The 19,774-nt window shown below is 35.6% G+C and overlaps 1 protein-coding gene across 1 annotated transcript in view; it reads right to left on the minus strand.

Moving 5' to 3' along the window:
• The window catches only part of MEI4 (meiotic double-stranded break formation protein 4), a 239,459-nt gene that overhangs the window by 74,397 nt on the left and 145,288 nt on the right, over window positions 1–19,774 (minus strand). The window contains exon 4 of the mRNA XM_059177240.1: window positions 11,680–11,811. Coding sequence (XP_059033223.1) covers window positions 11,680–11,811 — 132 coding nt within the window. The remainder of the gene's footprint in view (window positions 1–11,679; window positions 11,812–19,774) is intronic.

Here is a 19,774-nt window from a genome sequence, read left to right on the forward strand (position 1 = left end):
TCCTCAATGACATCATTGTTTTACATCTTTACATTTTAGTTTTACAGTATTAATTTTTTCCACTGATTCTCCTCTCTTTCACTCTCTTCTGGAGACCGTTGGATAACTCCCTTAATATAGAGTGGTTTTCTCTCTTGCTGCTTGTGGAAGGTTTATTTTGCTGGCAGTCCCAAATAAAGAGACTATTCTTGCCCTTTGCCCTATGTTCACTCCTACTCTGATTCCATCTCTTACCAGCTTACAATTGAATCTCTGAGCCTTAGATGTGAAGGATCCCTTGGACTGACTATATCAATAGCCATTCTATCACTTTTCAGAGTTAAAAAGCTGAAAAAAGCATAAAACTACATTTTTAAAATTTAATTATAATCAACATACAAAAGATACTTAGTTTCAGATGGTGATTTGCTCTTTTTATATATTAGGAATGATCACCATGATAGGTCTAGTTACCATCTATTACTATACAATATCACATAGTATTATTGACTATATGCCCTAGGATGTACTTTACATTCCCATCACTTTTATAACTGGACGTTTGTACCTCTTAATCCCCTTCACTTGTTTTGCCCATCCTCTCACCCCACTTCATTCTGGTAATCATCAGTTTGTTCTTTGTATCTAGGAGTCTGTTTCTGTTTTGTTTGTTCATTTGTTTTGTTTTTCTAGATTTCATATATAAGTTAAATCATATTTATATGTCTCTCTCCGTCTCATTGATTTCACATCGAGGACCCTCCCTGTTGTCACAAGTAGCAAGCTTCATTCTTTTTTAATGCTGAGTAATCCACTCTGTATATGTGTGTGTATACCATATCTTCTTTATCAATCCATTTATCCCAGATACTTAGGTTGCTTTTATATTTTGGCTATTGTAAATAATGCTGCAACGAACATAGGAGTACATGTATCTTTTCAAATTAGTGTTTTCATTTTCTTCAAATAAAGACCCAGAAGTGAAACTGTTGGATGATATATGGCAATTATATTATTACTTCTCTGATGAAGCTTTGTCCTGTTATCCATAGTGGCTGGACCAATTTTTATTCTCAGCATCAGTACAAGAGGATTCCCTCTTCACATCCTCAGCAATGTCTATTATTTCTTGTCTTATTGATACCAGCCACTCTGATAAGTCTGAGGTATTATATCATTATGGTTTTGATTCGCATTTTCCCGATGATTAGTAATGCTGAGTATCTTTCCTTCTGGCTGTTGGCCATCTATATGTTTTCTTTGGAGAAATGTCTATTCAGATCCTCTGCCCATTTTTTAATCAAGTGTTTTGTTGTTGTTATTGAGTTGTAGGAGTTATTTCTATATTTTGGATATTAACTCAGCTGATATATCATTTGCAAGTATCTTCTCCCCTCAATAGATTGTTTTTTAATTTTGTTGGTGGCTTCCTTCACTATAAACTACAAGCATTGTAGTTTGATGTGGCCCCATTGTTTATTTTTTCTTTTTTGTCAACCTTACATGAGAAGACATAGCCAAAAGAAAATTACCCATGCTGATGTCAAAGCGTTTCTGCCTATATTTTCTTCTAGAAGTCTTATTGTTTCAGGTCTTACATTTACGTTTTTAACCACTTGAGCTTATTTTTTGTGTATGGTAAGAAAGTGGTCTAGTTTCATTATTTTGCATGTAGCTCTCCATTTTTCTCAGCACCACTTATTGAAGAGACTATCTTTTTCCCATTGTATATTCTTGTCCCCTTTGCGGTAGATTAATTGATTATATAAGTATGGTTTTATTTCTGGGCTCTCTATCCTGTTCCATTGATGTATGTGTTGCTTTTTAGGCAAGTGCTCTAACTATTTAGATTACTAGAGCTTTGTTGGTATAGTTTAAAATTTGGGAGTGTGATACCTCCTCTGTTGTTCCTTCTCAAGACTGCTTTGGTTATTTGGGGTCTTTTGTGATTCCATATAAATTTTATGATGATTTATTCTAGGTCTGTGAAAAAAAAATTCATTGGAATTCTGAAAGGGATTCCATTAAATCTATAGATTACTTTGCATAATATGTATATGTTAACAATATTATTTCTTTTAACCTATGAACACAATGTCTTTCCATTTAATTGTGTCATATTAAGTTTCTTTCATCAATGTCTTATAGTTTTCAGAATACAGATCTTTTACTTCCTTCATTAAATTTATTCCTAGATATTTTATTCTTTTTGATGTAATTTAAAATTTTTTTCTTAATTTCTCTGATAGTTCATTATTAATTATAGAAACAACAGATTTTTATTTATTGATTTAATATCCTACAATTTTGCTGAATTCATTTATTACATCTAATAGATTTTTGGTGGAGTCTTTAGGGTTTTCTCTATATAAGTATGTCATCGGCAAATAGTGACAGTTTTACTTCTTCATATCTAGCTTGAATGTCTTTTATTTATTTTCTTGCCTAATTCCTAAAGCTCTGACTTCCTGTACTATATTGAATAAAGGTGAAGCATGGACATCCTTGTCTTGTTCCTGATCCTAGAAGAATAGCTTTCAAATTTTTACTACAGAGCATGCTCACTGTGGGTTTGTCATACATGAACTTTATTAGGTTGCAGTGTATTCCCTCTGTACCCACTTTGTTGAAAGTTTTTAATCATAAATGATGAATTTTGCCAAATGGTTTTTCTGTAGCTCTTCAGATTACATGATTTTTATACTTTGTTTTGTTAATGTGGTGTATCATGTTGATTGATTTGTGGATGTTAAACTATCCTTGCAACCCTGAAATGAATTCTAGTTGGCATGGAGTATGATCCTTTCAATTTATTGTTGAGTTTGGTTTGCTACATATTTTGTTGAGGATTTTTGCATCTGTACTCATTAGGGATATTGGCCTGTACTTTACATTTTTGTAGGGTCTTTGTGGTTTTAGTGTCAGGGTAATGCTGGTCTCATAAAATGAGTTTAGAAGTGCTTTATCTTCCTCAATTTGTGTAGTAATTTGAGACTATGTATTAATTCTTCTTTAAATTTTTGGTAGAATTCACCTGTGAAGCTAACTCTTCCTTAGCTTTTGTTTGTTGGGATTTTTTCCCCCGAATCACTGTTTCATTAATAGCAACTGGTCTGTTCAGATATTCTATTTCTTCATGAAATAGAATTTTAGTTTTGGATATACGTGTCTAGGAACTCAGTCATTTCTTCTAGTTTATGTAAATTTGTGTATAATTGTTCACAGTATTATTTCATAACCCTTTGTATTTCTGTGGTATTGACTGTAATTTCTCCTCTTTTATTTCTGATTTTGTTTACTTGACCTCTTTTTTCTTTTTCTTTTTTTTTAAAAGATTTTATTTATTTATTTGTTTCAGAGAAAAATCACAAGTAGGCAGAGAGGCAGGCAGAGAGAGAGAGAGAGAGAGAGAGAGAAAAGCAGGCAGGCTCCCCACTGAGCAGACAGCCCGATGCAGGCCTCGATCCCAGGACCCTGAGATCATGACCTGAGCTGAAGGCAGAGGCTTAACCCACTGAGCCACCCAGGTGCCCCGACTGACCTCTCTTTTTTCTTGATGAATCCGGGTTAAGGTTTGTCAGTTTTATCTTTTGAAAAACAGCACTTAGTTTTATTGATCTTTTCTCCTGAAGTTTTTGTTTATCTACTTATCGATTTATTATAGATATCTATTATCCATTTATCTATTTCACTTATTTCTTTTGTCTTTATTATTTCCTTCCTTCTACCATGGGCTTTTCTTTGTTGTTGTTCTTTTTCTAGTTTCTTTACCTATAAAGTTAGATTGTTTGAGACTTTTTTGTTTCTTGAGGTAGGCCTGTAGAACTTGTCTCTTAAAATTACTTTTCCTGTGTCCCAGACATTATAGAATATTGTGTGTTACCATTTTCTTTTGTCTCTATTTATTTTTTTTATTTCCCCTTAGCTTTTTCACGGACACATTGTCTAGTAGCATGTTGTTTAGCCTCCACATGTGTGTTTTTCAACTTTTTTTCTTATAATTGATTTCTCTTTTCATACTGTTGTGATTAAAAAAAAGATATTTGATATGAATTCAGTCTTCTTAAATTTATTAAAAGTTGTTTTGTGGCATAACATGTGACCTGTACTGGAGAATGTTCCATGAGTGCTTGAAAAGAATGCATTTTGTTTGGAAGGTTTGGTATATGTCTGTTAAGTCCAACTGTTCTAATGTGTCATTTAAAGCTACTGTTTCCTTATTGATTTTTCTGTCTGGATGGTCTATCCTTTGAAATGAGTGGGGTCTTAACCTTCCCTATTATTATTTTGTTACTATGAATTTCTCCCTTTACATTTCTTAATATTTAGTTTATATATTTAGTGTTCCTATGTTGAGTGCATGGATATTCACAATTATTATATTCTCTTTTTTGGTTGACCCTTCTGTCATTATGCAGTCCTCTTGCTTGTCATTCATTCCAGGCTTTGTTTTAGATTCTATTTTATCTGATATAAGGATTGCTATCCCAGGTTTTTTTTTTTTTTTTTTTTTTTTTAGTGTCCCTTTGCATGGAGTATCTTTTTCCATTCCTACACTTTCAGTTTATACATGTTTTTAGCTCTGAAGTGAGTCTCTTTTAGGAAGCATATAGATCAGTGTTTTTTTTTTTTTAATCCATTTAGTCATCTTATTTTTTTTTTTATTGGAGCATGTAGTTCATTTACATTTAAAGTAATTATTGGTAGGTATACACTGATTGCCATTCTCTTAATTGCTTTCTGGTTGCTTTTGTAGTTCTCTGTTCCCTTCTTTTTCTGTTGTTCTCTTTCCTTATGGCTTGATAATTATTTTTTAGTGTTATGTTGGTATTTCTTTCTCTTTATTTTTTGTGTATATATTACAGGTTTTTGGCTTGTGGGTACCATAAGGTTCATATAGAACATCCTAAGTATTCTCAGTCTATTTTAAGTTGAAGGTAATTTAACTTGGAACATACTGTAAAAACACTACATTTTTTACCTTCCTCCCCACATTTTATACATTTGATGTGATATTTTACATATTTTAATTCTGTGTATCCCTTAACTAATCAATATAGATATACCTGACTTAACTACTCTTGTCTTTTAACCTTCATACTAGCTTTATATGTGACTGATTTACTGCCTTTACCATATGTTTGCTCTTACCAGTGAAATTTTTTATTTCTTAATTCTTTCTTACTTCTTCTCTGGCCTCTTTTCTACTTAAAGAAGGCCCTTTAACAATTATTATAAGATTGGTTTACTAAAAGTGAACTCTTTTAACTTTTGTTTGAGAAACTGTATTTCCTTCAATTCTGAACGATAGCCTTACTGGGTAGAGTGTTGTTGGTTGTAGTGTACTTCCTTGCAGCACTTTGAATATCATGCCACTCTCATCTGGCCTGCAAATTTTTTACTCAAAAATAAGCTGACAGTCTTACGGGTGGTAATTTGTATGTAACTAGTTGCTTTTCTCTTGGTACATTTAATATTTTACCTTTTTAAAAATTTTTTGACATTTTAATCCTTAATATCTTAGAATAGACCTCTTTGACTTACTGCGGCTCTCTATATTTCCTGGATCTGGTTATCTGTTTCCCTCCACAGGTTTGGGAAGTTTTCAGCTATTATTTCTTCAAATAATTTTTCTGGCCTCTTCTCTTTCTTTTCTTCTGAAATCCTTATAATGTGAGTATTATACCCTTGCTGATATTCCAGAAATCCCTTATCCTATCCTTATTTTTCAAATTCTGTTTTCTTTTTGTTGTTCAGTTTGGATGACTTCCACTACACTGTCTTTCAGATTGTTCCTCCATTCTTTTGCATCCTCTAATCTGCTGTTGATTCCCTCTAGTGTATTTTTCATTTTAGTTAATGCATTTATTCAGCTCTGATTGGTTCTTTTTCATACTGTCTGTCCCTTTTTTGAAGCTCTCATTGTATTTATCCATTCTTCTCCTGAGTTCAGTGAGCACCTTTATGACCATTACTTTGAATTCTTTATCAGGTAGATTGCTTATCTCCATTTTACTTAGTTGTTTTTCTAAGGTTTTGTCTTGTTCTCTCATTTGGAAGATACTCTTCTGTTTCCTCATTTTGCCTGACTCTGCACTTGTTTCTGTGTGGCATTTTGTGGGGCATAGGAATGCAATAATTCCTGGTCATCAGATCTAGGCACTTCAGGGTTGTTCCTTGTGGACTCTGTATGGTCCCCAGTGGTTGGTGAGAGTCCCAGCTGCAGCTGATGTGGGTGTGCTGGTGAATGAGTTTAGTCCCTGGTGTGGCTGGTTAGAAGGCCTGCTGGCAACTATTGTGGATGTGCATGTGGGTAAGGCTCTTTCCTCCCTCTCTGGGGCAGGAGTTGCTTTGCGGAGTCCTGGACCTGGCCAAGACTGTCCACCATGTATGGCAGGGTGGGAACCACTTGGAATAGCACCTGGCAGGGTAGGTGGGTTTGAGCAGTGCAGCCACAGAACACTAGGGTGAGTCACACCCAGTGCTTTCAAGGTAGATAGAGAATTTTCTGAATGAGTATAGGCTAACTAGCTTGAAGGAGGACAAGAAAAATTGTTCCTGTCAGCATTTTTGTTCCCAGAGGCAGTTCCTATAGATTCTTGCCCCTCCAGTACATGCCCTAAAAGTAGTCAGTAAATCTCCTTTATGTATGGCCCAGTTTCTTTTCAAACTGCTGCCTCTATGCTGGCTCCCAGAGTGAGTGGGATTGTACTCAGGCTGTGAAGAACAATGTCAGTTTTCTGTAGCCCTCTGGCTCTCCTGAAGGTAAGCCCTAGTGATTTTTAAAGATCCTAGATTTAAGTCCTATTGATTTTCAAAGCTAGATGTTATGGAGGCTTACCTTCCTGGTGTATACCCTTGAAGGGTAGAGGTGGTCAATGTGGGCTTCTCTCACTCTTCAGGAAGGACTTCCACACCTGTTACATCTCTCTCATTTGTGGGTTGCCATGCTGGGGATTTTGGGTCTCAACCAGAATACCTCTCTGCCCCTACCCTTCTTGATGTGGCTTTTCCTTTGTATCTTGAGCTGTGTTAAAGTTGTTCTGATAGTCCTCACGTTCTTCTCAGAGAGAGTTGCTCTATATGTAGTTGTAGTCTTTGTGTGTCCATTGGAGGAGGTAAGCTCAGGATCTTCCCATCCTGTCATCTTGATCCCCTTCCTCTGCATTTGCTAAACTACATTTTCTATATTCTCTAGCTGCTATGGTTATGAGTAGAAAGTTGGCTTAGAAACAAATGCACTCACATAGACTTTGTAGTTCAAACTGAATCACATAGTGAGACAGGTACAGCACAGGGCACACATTTGTCTGTTGTACATTGCGGCAGGACTGTTTTCTGGAAACTATGATGGTAGCAGCAGTTCCTTGATTCAGCAGGCAGCTTCCTAGTCATAATGATAAAGGCATCAATTCCTCTGGTAGCCAAATTCTGCTCTGTCATTATGGAAGGAGTTCATGAAAAGTACAGCCGGAAGTATCTTTCCTTAGCCCTCTCAACAATCCACAACTACTTATACATCCTTTCTGCTTAAAATGGCTGGAGCGAATGTTGTTATCTACTCAAAGAATACCAAGTTATAGTTTCCTTGTTTTTGTCTTTAAACAACTATACTAACATCTAGATTAGGAAAATTCATGTAAAACATATTAATGCATTATTACCTGTCAAGAGTAGTTATGTTGTATTCTTCTTATTATTATTCTCAAGTGACTTTATAATCAAAATACCTATGTTTGGTGTAAGGAAATGGTCCAATTTCATTTTTCTGCATGTGGCTGTCCAATTTTCCCAGCACCATTTATTGAAAAGGCTGTCTTTTTTCCATTGGACATTCTTTCCTGCTTTGTCGAAGATTAGTTGACCATAGATTTGAGGGTCTATTTCTGGGCTCTCTATTCTGTTCCACTGATCTATGTGTCTGTTTTTGTGCCAGTACCATGCTGTCTTGATGACGACAGCTTTGTAATAGAGCTTGAAGTCCGGAATTGTGATGCCACCAATGTTGGCTTTCTTTTTCAATATCCCTTTGGCTATTCGAGGTCTTTTCTGGTTCCATATAAATTTTAGCATTATTTGTTCCATTTCTTTGAAAAAGATGGATGGTACTTTGATAGGAATTGCATTAAATGTGTAGATTGCTTTAGGTAGCATAGACATTTTCACAATATTTATTCTTCCAATCCAGGAGCATGGAATATTTTTCCATTTCTTTGTGTCTTCCTCAATTTCTTTCATGAGTACTTTATAGTTTTCTGAGTATAGATTCTGTGCCTCTTTGGTTAGGTTTATTCCTAGGTATATTATGGTTTTGGGTGCAATTGTAAATGGAATTGACTCCTTAATTTCTCTTTCTTCTGTCTTGCTGTTGGTGTAGAGAAATGCAACTGATTTCTGTGCATTGATTTTATATCCTGACACTTTACTGAATTCCTGTATAAGTTCTAGCAGTTTTGGAGTGGAGTCTTTTGGGTTTTCCACATATAGTATCATATCATCTGCGAAGAGTGATAATTTGACTTCTTCTTTGCCGATTTGGATGCCTTTAATTGCCTTTTGTTGTCTGATTGCTGAGGCTAGGACCTCTAGTACTATGTTGAATAGCAGTGGTGATAATGGACATCCCTGCCGTGTTCCTGACCTTAGCGGAAAAGCTTTCAGTTTTTCTCCATTGAGAATGATATTTGCGGTGGGTTTTTCATAGATGGCTTTGATGATATTGAGGTATGTGCCCTCTATCCCTACACTTTGAAGAGTTTTGATCAGGAAGGGATGCTGTACTCCTTACACCACACACAAAAATAGACTCAAAATGGATGAAGGACCTCAATGTGAGAAAGGAATCCATCAAAATCCTTGTGGAGAACACAGGCAGTGACCTCTTCGACCTCTGCCACAGCAACATCTTCCTAGGAACAACGCAAAAGGCAAGGGAAGCAAGGGCAAAAATGAACTATTGGGATTTCATCAAGATCAAAAGCTTTTGCACAGCAAAGGAAACAGTTAACAAAATCAAAAGACAACTGACAGAATGGGAGAAGATATTTGCAAACGACATATCAGATAAAGGACTAGTGTCCAGAATCTATAAAGAACTTAGCAAACTCAACACCCAAAGAACAAATAATCCAATCAAGAAATGGGCAGAGGACATGAACAGACATTTCTGCAAAGAAGACATCCAGATGGCCAACAGACACATGAAAAAGTGCTCCATATCACTCGGCATCAGGGAAATACAAATCAAAACCACAATGAGATATCACCTCACACCAGTCAGAATGGCTAAAATCAACAAGTCAGGAAATGACAGATGCTGGCGAGGATGCGGAGAAAGGGGAACCCTCCTACACTGTTGGTGGGAATGCAAGCTGGTGCAGCCACTCTGGAAAACAGCATGGAGGTTCCTCAAAATGTTGAAAATAGAACTGCCCTATGACCCAGCAATCGCACTATTGGGTATTTACCCTAAAGATACAAATGTAGTGATCCAAAGAGGCACATGCACCCGAATGTTTATAGCAGCAATGTCCACAATAGCCAAACTATGGAAAGAACCTAGATGTCCATCAACAGATGAATGGATCAAGAAGATGTGGTATATATACACAATGGAATACTATGCAGCCATCAAAAGAAATGAAATCTTGCCATTTGCGACAACATGGATGGAACTAGAGCGTATCATGCTTAGTGAAATAAGTCAAGCAGAGAAAGACAACTATCATATGATCTCCCTGATATGAGGAAGTGGTGATGCAACATGGGGGCTTAAGTGGGTAGGAGAAGAATAAATGAAAGAAGATGGGATTGGGAGGGAGACAAACCATAAGTGGCTCTTAATCCCACAAAACAAACTGAGGGTTGCTGGGGGGAGGGGGTTTGGGAGAAGGGGGTGGGATTATGGACATTGGGGAGGGTATGTGCTTTGGTGAGTGCTGTGAAGTGTGTAAACCTGGTGATTCACAGACCTGTACCCCTGGGGATAAAAATATATGTTTATAAAAAATAAAATTAAAAAAACAATACCTATGTTTGAATTATGGCTTTAAAATATGTTGTTTCTGCAATCTTGGTCAAGTTGCTTAACCACTCTTAAGTTTGATTTCTTTATCTGTATACTAGGTAAAAAGTACAACTACTTCATGGAGATTTATGAAGATTAAATGAGAATATGTAAATAAAATTTTTTTTGTCAGAACTTTATTTTCTACACAAATAATATGATTTGATCAAATTTCCCACATTGCTTCCTGTTTTTAAACTCCATGACCTTACCTTGTTTTTTAGAATGCTGGGCACCCATTTTAGATACCTTTTTAAATTATTTATTTATTTATTTTAGAAAGAGAAAGCACACACAAGTGGGAGGAGGGGTAGAGGAAGAGGATCTTCAAGCAGACTCCCCACTGAGCACAGAGCCCATGCAGAGCTCCATCTCATGACCCATGACATCATGACCTAGCTGACACCAAAAGTCATATATTTAATTGACTGAGCTACCCAGGTGTCCCTGGGCATGTATTTTAAAAATTACACCCAGTGCCTCTATATTGTCATCTTCTGATTTTCAAATACATTTTTCAAGTTGTTTCTTTTCCATGAAGTCCTTTCAGGGAACTGCAACCTACCTTGATCAATTCCTTGATGTTGGAGCTCCTACAAACACCAAGTATTTTAGCACTCCACTGTTTCCCAAATGGATTTTTACTCCTTAATTAACATCAGTAACAATTAGTTAAAAAAAAAAAAAAAGAACACCTCACAGACCGCTTAAAAGAGTTTACCATTTAAGAGTCCCTTGAAAAACTGCTGTCTAGATGATTTATCATGTCATTCAGTGACTTCAATTAGATTATACAGTACTTTTGGAATATATTGTAAAATGTAGGAAACTTAGATATAAGTAATGATTAAATACTATTTGAAATTACATATATAATATTTTTTTCTAATTAAATTTGTTCTTCTTTACCAAAACATTTCTTCCTATCTCTAATTTTAATTGTGCTTATTTCTACCACAGAGACAGTAACAATATTAAAACAGTGGACAAAGTGAACACGTAATATACCAGGGTCAGCATTAAAATATGGTAATGGCTTCTCTTAGACAAGTTTATCAGCATTGATGTGAGAGTTTGCACAGATGAGGGGGCCTAGAGCGTGAGTTTTCAAACTTGGCTACTCACTGGGATACCTAAAGAGCTCTAAGAATACTAATACCTGCATCTTAAACCCAAAGACCTCCATTGAATTGAACTAGCATATGGCTTCACAATGGGATATTTAGAAGTTAACCAGATGATTCTCATAAACAATTAGAAATAAAAACTATTGGTGAGAGGCTTTTTTTACATTTAGCATCCTCTCCCAATCACATTTTTCTCACTGTTTTGCTTTAGGAACATGCTTCTCAATTAGAGAGATTTAAGGCCATTCATCTAAGCATTCTTTGTCACAGTGGCACCCCTGGCATACATATACATGTAAGGATGATAAGATGGTATTATTTTGAAAATGATTTTCTGAAAATATCTTTGAAATTTTAGTAGACTATAATTGTAACCACATACTCTAGGAAAAAAATGGTAATAACTAAAATATCAACATGGCAGGAAGCAGAGAGAGGAGAAAAAGAAAGAAAAGTCTATAGCTGTATTAACTATAGGTAAGAGTTACAGTTTTTGGCTATATATACCTGATTGATGGTACCCAAAACATCAGTGAAGCTGTTTACTTCTGATAAAAGCAGAGATATTATAGATTTTCTCAACAAGCTGCAACTTCCCAGGGTTACCAGACTCTGAGAGACATAATGCTGCACCTGAAACTAAAGATAAAAATGAGTAAATTTCTATTTTCTATCAAGTCAGGTCAAAATATATTTATAGAGGGCAATTTCTAAGACTAAGATAAATTATGACTACATAAATAATAAAATTTTGTACAGTGGTTAATATTTTGAAAGGTATGACAAAGCGCTGAAATGGAAGTTTTAGTTGAAGTATCAAAATACATAATTATATTTAGGTGATGGACCATATACAGAATGAATAAAGAAGATAAGACTCTTAAGCCCTTACCCACTAGATATAAGTGTAGGTGTGTGTGTGTGTAGTGAAAGAATGGAGTTTGAAGATGTCTTTTGGAATAGATATTGGTGCACTATGAATCCCACCTCTGCACTGAAGACAGGTGGGAAGGACTTCCTTGTTCTCTATAAGTCAAAAGAGAGGCACTTTAGAGAGAGAGAAGAAAAAATGCAGGACTCTAAATTTTCATGTAGGGGCAGCAGAAAGTACTCACCACTAAGTAAATGTAAAAGAACAATGGGAGACAATAAAGTATATCCCATATAATTATTAGGAGAAATGCCATTTGATTATTAATCACATTAAGGTATGTATAATTCAAAGCTGGAACTTCATCAAACATGTCCCTTAATATATTTTGGAGAACGGAAGCTTCAGAAATATCTTGAAACAAAGAAATAGCACCTATCTTGTCATGTTCTATAGATTAAAATCATATTGAGGAGACATTGCTTTTGTATATAAAGTGTCTAAATGACAATGCTATATAATGCCATGTGAAAGTAGGAAATGTCACCTGTGTCCTTTAAGATAAACACGTAACATAGGTACTTCTCAAATTGATATTTTAATAATATACTTTAAAAGTTAATCAATGACAATAACATAGTGAACACCTTATAGAATTCAACAGAAATTTCTATTGTAAATCTTGATATGCACAACTCGTTCTTAATAATAGTTTTCTAAGTCAGCTTGTCAACTCAATCCTAAAACCACATCAATTTATTACTATAGGAAATCAGAGTTATTTATCATTGTTGTTTCTCAGTAATGTAACTGGCTAGGACTCACACCCTCTGTAATTCTCCAGTGTCACTTTTTTGCAGATAATTTACATTTTTGTTTGTACCTGAAAAAAGAATACCCTTATCTAAGCTCTTAAAAAAATTCTGTTGGCTATTTCACTGATGCTCTAGTTTTTTACTTCCTTTCTTAATATTTAAGGCTTTAGGAGATTAAGAAAAAAATTCACAGTAAAATAAAAGTTACTTTAGAAAGTGAGAATAAGGGGTGCCTGGGTGGCTCAGTAGGTTAAAGCCTCTGTCTTCAGCTCAGGTCATGATCTCAGGGTCCTGGGATTGAGCCCCGCATCAGGCTCTCTGCTCAGCGGGAAGCCTGCTTCCTTCTCACTCTCTGCCTGCCACTCTGTCTACTTGTGATCTTTCTGTCAAATAAATAAATAAAATCTTAAAAAAAAAAAAGAAAGTGAGAATAAACTTATGAGGGTAGTCATAGGGTTAGGTCTGTGGACTGTGGACTGCTAACACTGCCTGAGCCAAACCCTAGCTCCACTGCCTATTAACTTGTACTAGCGAGTTACTTAACTTTTTATATCTAAGCTACCACATCTGCAAAATAATGATTGTGATGGCACCCACTTCAGTTGTTGTGTATGTGAAATTAGATAGTAAAAATTGTTAACATAGTGCCAGGTACCCAGGAAGTGCTCAATAACTGTTACATGTTAATATAATGTAGGTCGATAATAGAAAAGCTTAAAGGTTACAGAAGTTTAATTTATTGAACCCTGAAAAGCTAAATACTAAAAATAAAATCTGTTTCTCTAGAGTTAATACAATTCTATTAGACAACACTGCTCAGAAGAGAAGTTCATCATAAAGACCTTTTCCATAATCTAGATAGGAATTGTTACAGTCCCCCCAAAATGACTGAAGTTCATAAGAAAACAAAGACTAAGTATATAGCTGTTAAGGTAATTTAAATTCTGTGAACATTTTTATAAAAATGGTTTCTAGTCTTCCTTACATTTTAATTGACACTTGCCCTTTTGTAAATAGAGTAGAACTTTTGAAAGAGGCTGGCATGGAAACCAGGGCTTACAAGGTTATAGGAGAGTCTACAGTGGTGAAAACAACACACGTGCCATCTTTTTCTACTCTAGCCCATCCTCCTGTATTGCAGGGAATGGAAGTTAGAAATAACTTTCCCCAGATTCCTGTGAAGTTTGAATTTTGGATATTATTTGAGTTCTGCTAATCAGAGGTACTCATCTGAGACCCTGATTTAGAAGTACATTATGGAAGAAGAGAAGCATGGCAAACGCCATGCATTCTGTTGGTGCAGATTATGGCAGAGGTGACATGGTTCAGACTTATCATGTAACTGGTGTAGAGGCTCCCTAGATTTGCAAGTTCTTTTTTTTTAATAATTTTTTAAAATTTTTAATTTATTTGACAGAGAGAGATCAGAAGTAGACAGAGAGGCAGGCAGAGAGAGACAGGAGGAAGCAGGCATCCTGCCGAGCAGAGAGCCCAATGCGGGACTCAATCCCAGGACCCTGAGATCATGACCTGAGCTGAAGGCAGAGGCTTCACCCACTGAGCCACCCAGGCGCCCTGCAAATTCTTAATCCTGGCAGAAGCAGTGGGACCTTGATGGCCAGTAGTTTAGGAAGTCATTCCTATAAACTCAGCCTCCTCAAATTCCTATAAACTCAGCCAAACCAAATGTGCTTTGATCTACATCTACATATTCCCCTGGAGTATTCACAGAGCCCAGTGCTGACATTTCAGACTTGAAATATGCAAAGGTGGAAATTCCTACCACATACCCAACATATTTGCTATCTGGCCTGTGTTGAAGACAGAAAGATCTTGGAAAATGGCAGTGAATTACCACAAACTTCATTAGGGGTGTTTCTACTTCAGTGATACTATTTCAGTTGCAGTTCCTTTCCTGGCAGTCAACACTGCTTCTGATATTTGTTAGGCATTAATCTGATAATTTTTTTTTTTTTTTTTTTTTTTTTACTATTCCAATAAGGATAAAATGAAGCAGTTTGTGTTCACCTAGGGGTCATCATTATACTTCTGCCCTATTTAAGGCCATGTCAGTTTGCTGGCTCTGTGTCATTATTTCATTGAATTTGGATCATCGGAATATTCTACAGGACATCATGCTGGTGTACTGATATGGCAATTGTTTTAAAGGTCCTAGTAAAATGCATATATTAGAAGAAAGTAAACCCCAGGATTCGGGTACCTGAAACAGTTGAGACATTCTGGATCTGATGAATGTTGAAATGCCCCTTCCAAAGTGAAACACAAGTTGCCTTAGTATGTATTTTCTATCAGTAATAAAAATATATAATACCTGATGGGCATTATGGATATTTGAGGCAACATATACTCATTTCAGTTTACCACTTGGATGCACATACTGGGTAAATCAGGTCTAAGCATTGAGAAGAGCCCAGAGTTGTATAAAGAGCTCTAGCTGGTCAAAGTGGAGTAAAAGGCAACTCTGCCACTTGGACCGTAAGACTAATAATACTCAATGTTCTTGGAACTAATCAGTAATTGTATGAAGCCTGCTGTTGACCCTAATTAGAAAATCACAATGAAAAACTCTTGGTTTGGGAAGAAAGTCAAAACTTTCTTCCATATATATACATATATATTCAAGAAATATATATATATATATATATATATATATACAAATAAATATACTATATTATAATTTAATATTTATACATTTATATAAACATAAATATAAATATATATTTAATAATATTTGTGAATATATAACCATATAAATATATTTTACACAATTATATTATATGATTTTATACACACACACACAACACTATTTGGCCCTACTAGAGAATAAATGACTGCCTCATTATGGGATACCAAGTGATTATATGCCCAAAGCTGCTCATTTGAACAGTGTTACCTAAAGTTAGGTATACACAGCAATACTCCATCATCAAGTAGCTATAATATATATGATGTGTGATCAAGCAGGAAATATAAGTAGAAGCACTGCTTGAGCAGTTAGTTCCACCTAGAATACCACCCCTTTTGTGGTTGAGTTCTAGGAAATTTATGTTCTAAGCCTATGAACAATATGTTATGTTCTTTCTCTGATAGTCAGAACATTTGAATTCAGGAACCAAGGTATGAAAGAGACTGGGAACTCTCAATATTACATCTAATGATTCACTGGTAAAGCATTCTTCACCCCTTGTGACATTGGATTCTGGTTTGAGGTCAACAAATTTCATGAACTAGAGGTTGAAATTTCCACCTGGTTATATGGAGGGTTGTTTTTTTCTTTCTCTCTCTCTCTCTTTTTTTTTAAATTTCTTTTCAGCGAACAGTATTCATTGATTTTGCACCACACCCATGTGGTGCTCCATGCAATATGTGCCCTCCTTAATACCCACCACCTGGTTCCCCCAACCTCCCAGCCCCCGCCCCTTCAAAACCCTCAGGTTGTTTTTCAGAGTCCATAGTCTCTCATGGTTCACTTCCCCTTCCAATTTCCCTCAACTCCCTTCTCCTCTCCATCTCCCCATGTCCTCCATGTTATTTGTTATGCTCTGCAAATAAGTGAAACCATATTATAATTGCTCTCTCTGCTTGACTTATTTCACTCAGCATAATCTCTTCCAGTCCCGTCCATGTTGCTACAAAAGTTGGGTATTCATCCTTTCTAATGGAGGCATAATACTCCATAGTGTATATGGACCACATCTTCCTTATCCATTCGTCCGTTGAAGGGCATATTGGTTCTTTCCACAGTTTGGCGACTTGTGCCACTCTGCCAATGGCAAAAAGGGGGTTCCTGTGTTGGCTGGAGCAACTGATCTCTGGCTGAGGAAAACAGGAATTTAAAACACAATGGCAGCAGAGAAGGTTGTATTTGGAAGCCAGATGTTGCCTGGTATTACTCTCCAACTATTTTGAGTAAATAGAAAACTATAGCAAACTCATGAGACAAGACCACTAGAAACCCAGATCCTTTAGGGATGAAACCCTGGGTAAATCCAACTAATTGACAATGGGAGAATATAACTGGCAGTGGAGAAAGAAAGTCAATACAGATAGTGCTTATAACCACTTATAACTGAAAGCCATGAAGGGTTATTTTTCTGTGGGGGGGGTAGGTTATTTTGGTAGTGGCTTACTTTATAATTTAGTACATGAATTGCAACAATCAAACTAGAATTGTGATGGAATTAGCATAGGAATGATTATCGCATAAAGTCGTATCACATCACATGAAATGAGTGAAATTTTGAATCCCTGCTTTTGAGAAGAAGTCTCTAGATTTTTGTTTCTATAGAGCATTGGTACATTACATCTTCAAAGTACACTGTTTTTGCTATTGGTATTTTGGAGAGGTTTGAATAAGGGAAAAAAGGAATATATAATGTTGCAATGCTGCATAAGGAGAGTGGTATTCCATAGAAGATAGATTGGAGTATCCATTTGAGTATTCTTCAAGCAAACTTTCTGTGCTGAAGAAGCTAAATATAAAATATATAAAAAATACATAATATAAATACAAAAAGGTCTATTATAAGATTAATAGGGATCCAGAAGAAGAAATGGGACAGAATAGGCAGAAAATATTTGAAGAAATAATAGCTGAAAACTTCTTATATTTGGTGAAAGACATAAATGTACACATTCCAGAATCTCACTGAATTCCAAACAATAAGTATGAAAAAAAATGCCTACGTATATCAGAGCCAAACTCCTGAAAATATAAGACAAAGAGACAAGCTTATGAGTAACCAGAGAAAAATGATACTTTACATTTAATAAACATAATTCAAAGAACTATGGAATTCTCATCAGAAATTATGATAAGTAGAAGAGAATGGATTAATATCTTTACACTGCTGAAAAGAAAAGAAATGCCACCCAGCATTCTATATCTAGTAAAACTGTTCAAGAAGGAAGTAAAAATATTTTAAGATAAAAAGTAAAATTAAGAAAATGTAACTAGTCAAGCCATAGTATAAGAAATGTTGAAACAATTTTTTTCATGCTTAGTGTAAATGATACTTGGGAAATTTGAATATTCAGAAAGAAATGAAGGGTATCAAAAAATAGTAACTGTCAGGGTAAATTATATTTTCCCCTTAGTTTCTTTAAAACACATTTGACAGCTTAAAGTATGAAATACATATAATACTGTCTTGTATATGGATGTGATACATATGACAATGAGAGTATAAGAAACAGAAGCACAAGCCAGTTACCAGTTTATTACCGCTCAGATCCCAGTTCACCTGTCAAAATATGATCTGCAATAATACATAGCATTCTTTTAGCATCTCTCCTTTACATGAGCAACATACAGGGTTTCTCAGTGGAGGATGCTGAAGGAGCATTGTAGGAGAAAGAGATTTTCCTCTGTTTCTGGACATTGCATAGTGGGTGAATGGTATGGGCATGAGGACATCTGGTGGAGTTCAGCCCCCAGCTGCCCATCCAGAACTTCATGTCTCTTGAAGAATTTTCAAGCTTAGCCTGGCCTGGCAATAACCCTCCCAAGATCCTCTCTACATAGAAACTAGAAACCTGAAGTCTTCTTGCCCACACTAGCAACTGGACTCCTACAGGCATCAGGGTGTCTCACCTGCAGCCCAAAATGTTCCCATCAAGAAGCCATTTTCCTTATGGCTTTCCTGTGACCTGGAGGTGCAGTCTCTCTGCAGCCTTCACATCCTCTGGACACTCATTCCACTGAGTACTGATTACCTAAACCCTGCTACATAAAAATACAATACACTGACATCTGTGGGATGTAGCTAAAGAGGTCCTTGGGAGACAAATTTATAGCTCTTAATACTTATGAAGGACAAGAAGAAGTCTGAAATCAAAGTCATTGATTATTCACCATGTCCTGTCTTCATTCATCTGGAAAGCAGAGGTTAAGCTTCCTTTGAGAGTCTCAAGGGATTGCATGCTCTCCCTCAATCAACCAGCAAGGACTTTGGCAACTTGATCATTTTTAAATAACATCTTCATTGAGTATATAGATAGAGATATAGACATAGATATAGATATAGATATATAGAAATATAATCTCTCTCTTGCTCCCACATGCCCTATCTATTTACAGAAAGAGTGATACATATTACATAGTTAACAGAGTTATATAATCAACACAATACTACTATCTAATTATGGAACCACAAAAAGAAATTCAATTAGCAATATCTCTCCTTTCCCCATTCCCTCAGTCCCTAGAAACCACTAATCTACATTCTTCCTCTATGGATTTGCCTATATGGATGTTTCACATAGTAGAATATTATGCTATATGTGGTATTTGTGTCTGACTTCTTTCATTTAGAATAATTATTTCTTCAAAGTTCGTTTATTTTGTAACATGTGTCAGTGCTCCATTCCTTTTATAGGCTAAATAATAGTACATTGTATGGATATACCACTTTTGTTTATCCACTCACCAACTGATGGACATTTGAGTTATTTCCATTTATCGGTTATTAAGAATAATGCTATGTACAAGTGTTTGGGTAGATACAGATTTCTAATTATCTTGGATACATATTTAAGGAGTGCTATTACTCAATAACATTATAAAACTGTGTTTAATTTTTTGAGGAACTGACAGTTTTCTAAAGTGACTGTACTATTTTATATTCCCACCAGCAATGTACAATGATTGTGATTTTTCCATATTTTCTTTACATCCTCATCAACACTTGCTATTTATATCTTTTTATTTTAGCCATTCTACTATAGAGTATGAGGTGGATTCTCACTCTGCTTCTGATTTGTACTTCCCTAATTCCTAATGATTTTGAGTACCTTTTCATGAGCTCATTGGCTATATGGATATCTTTCAATAGATATTTCTTTGCAGAAATATCTATTGAAATTCTTTAGCTATTTTTAGCAGGTTTATTTTCTT

Source organism: Mustela lutreola, chromosome 6 (assembly GCF_030435805.1).
Source record: "Mustela lutreola isolate mMusLut2 chromosome 6, mMusLut2.pri, whole genome shotgun sequence".
NCBI classification, from domain to species: domain Eukaryota; kingdom Metazoa; phylum Chordata; class Mammalia; order Carnivora; family Mustelidae; genus Mustela; species Mustela lutreola.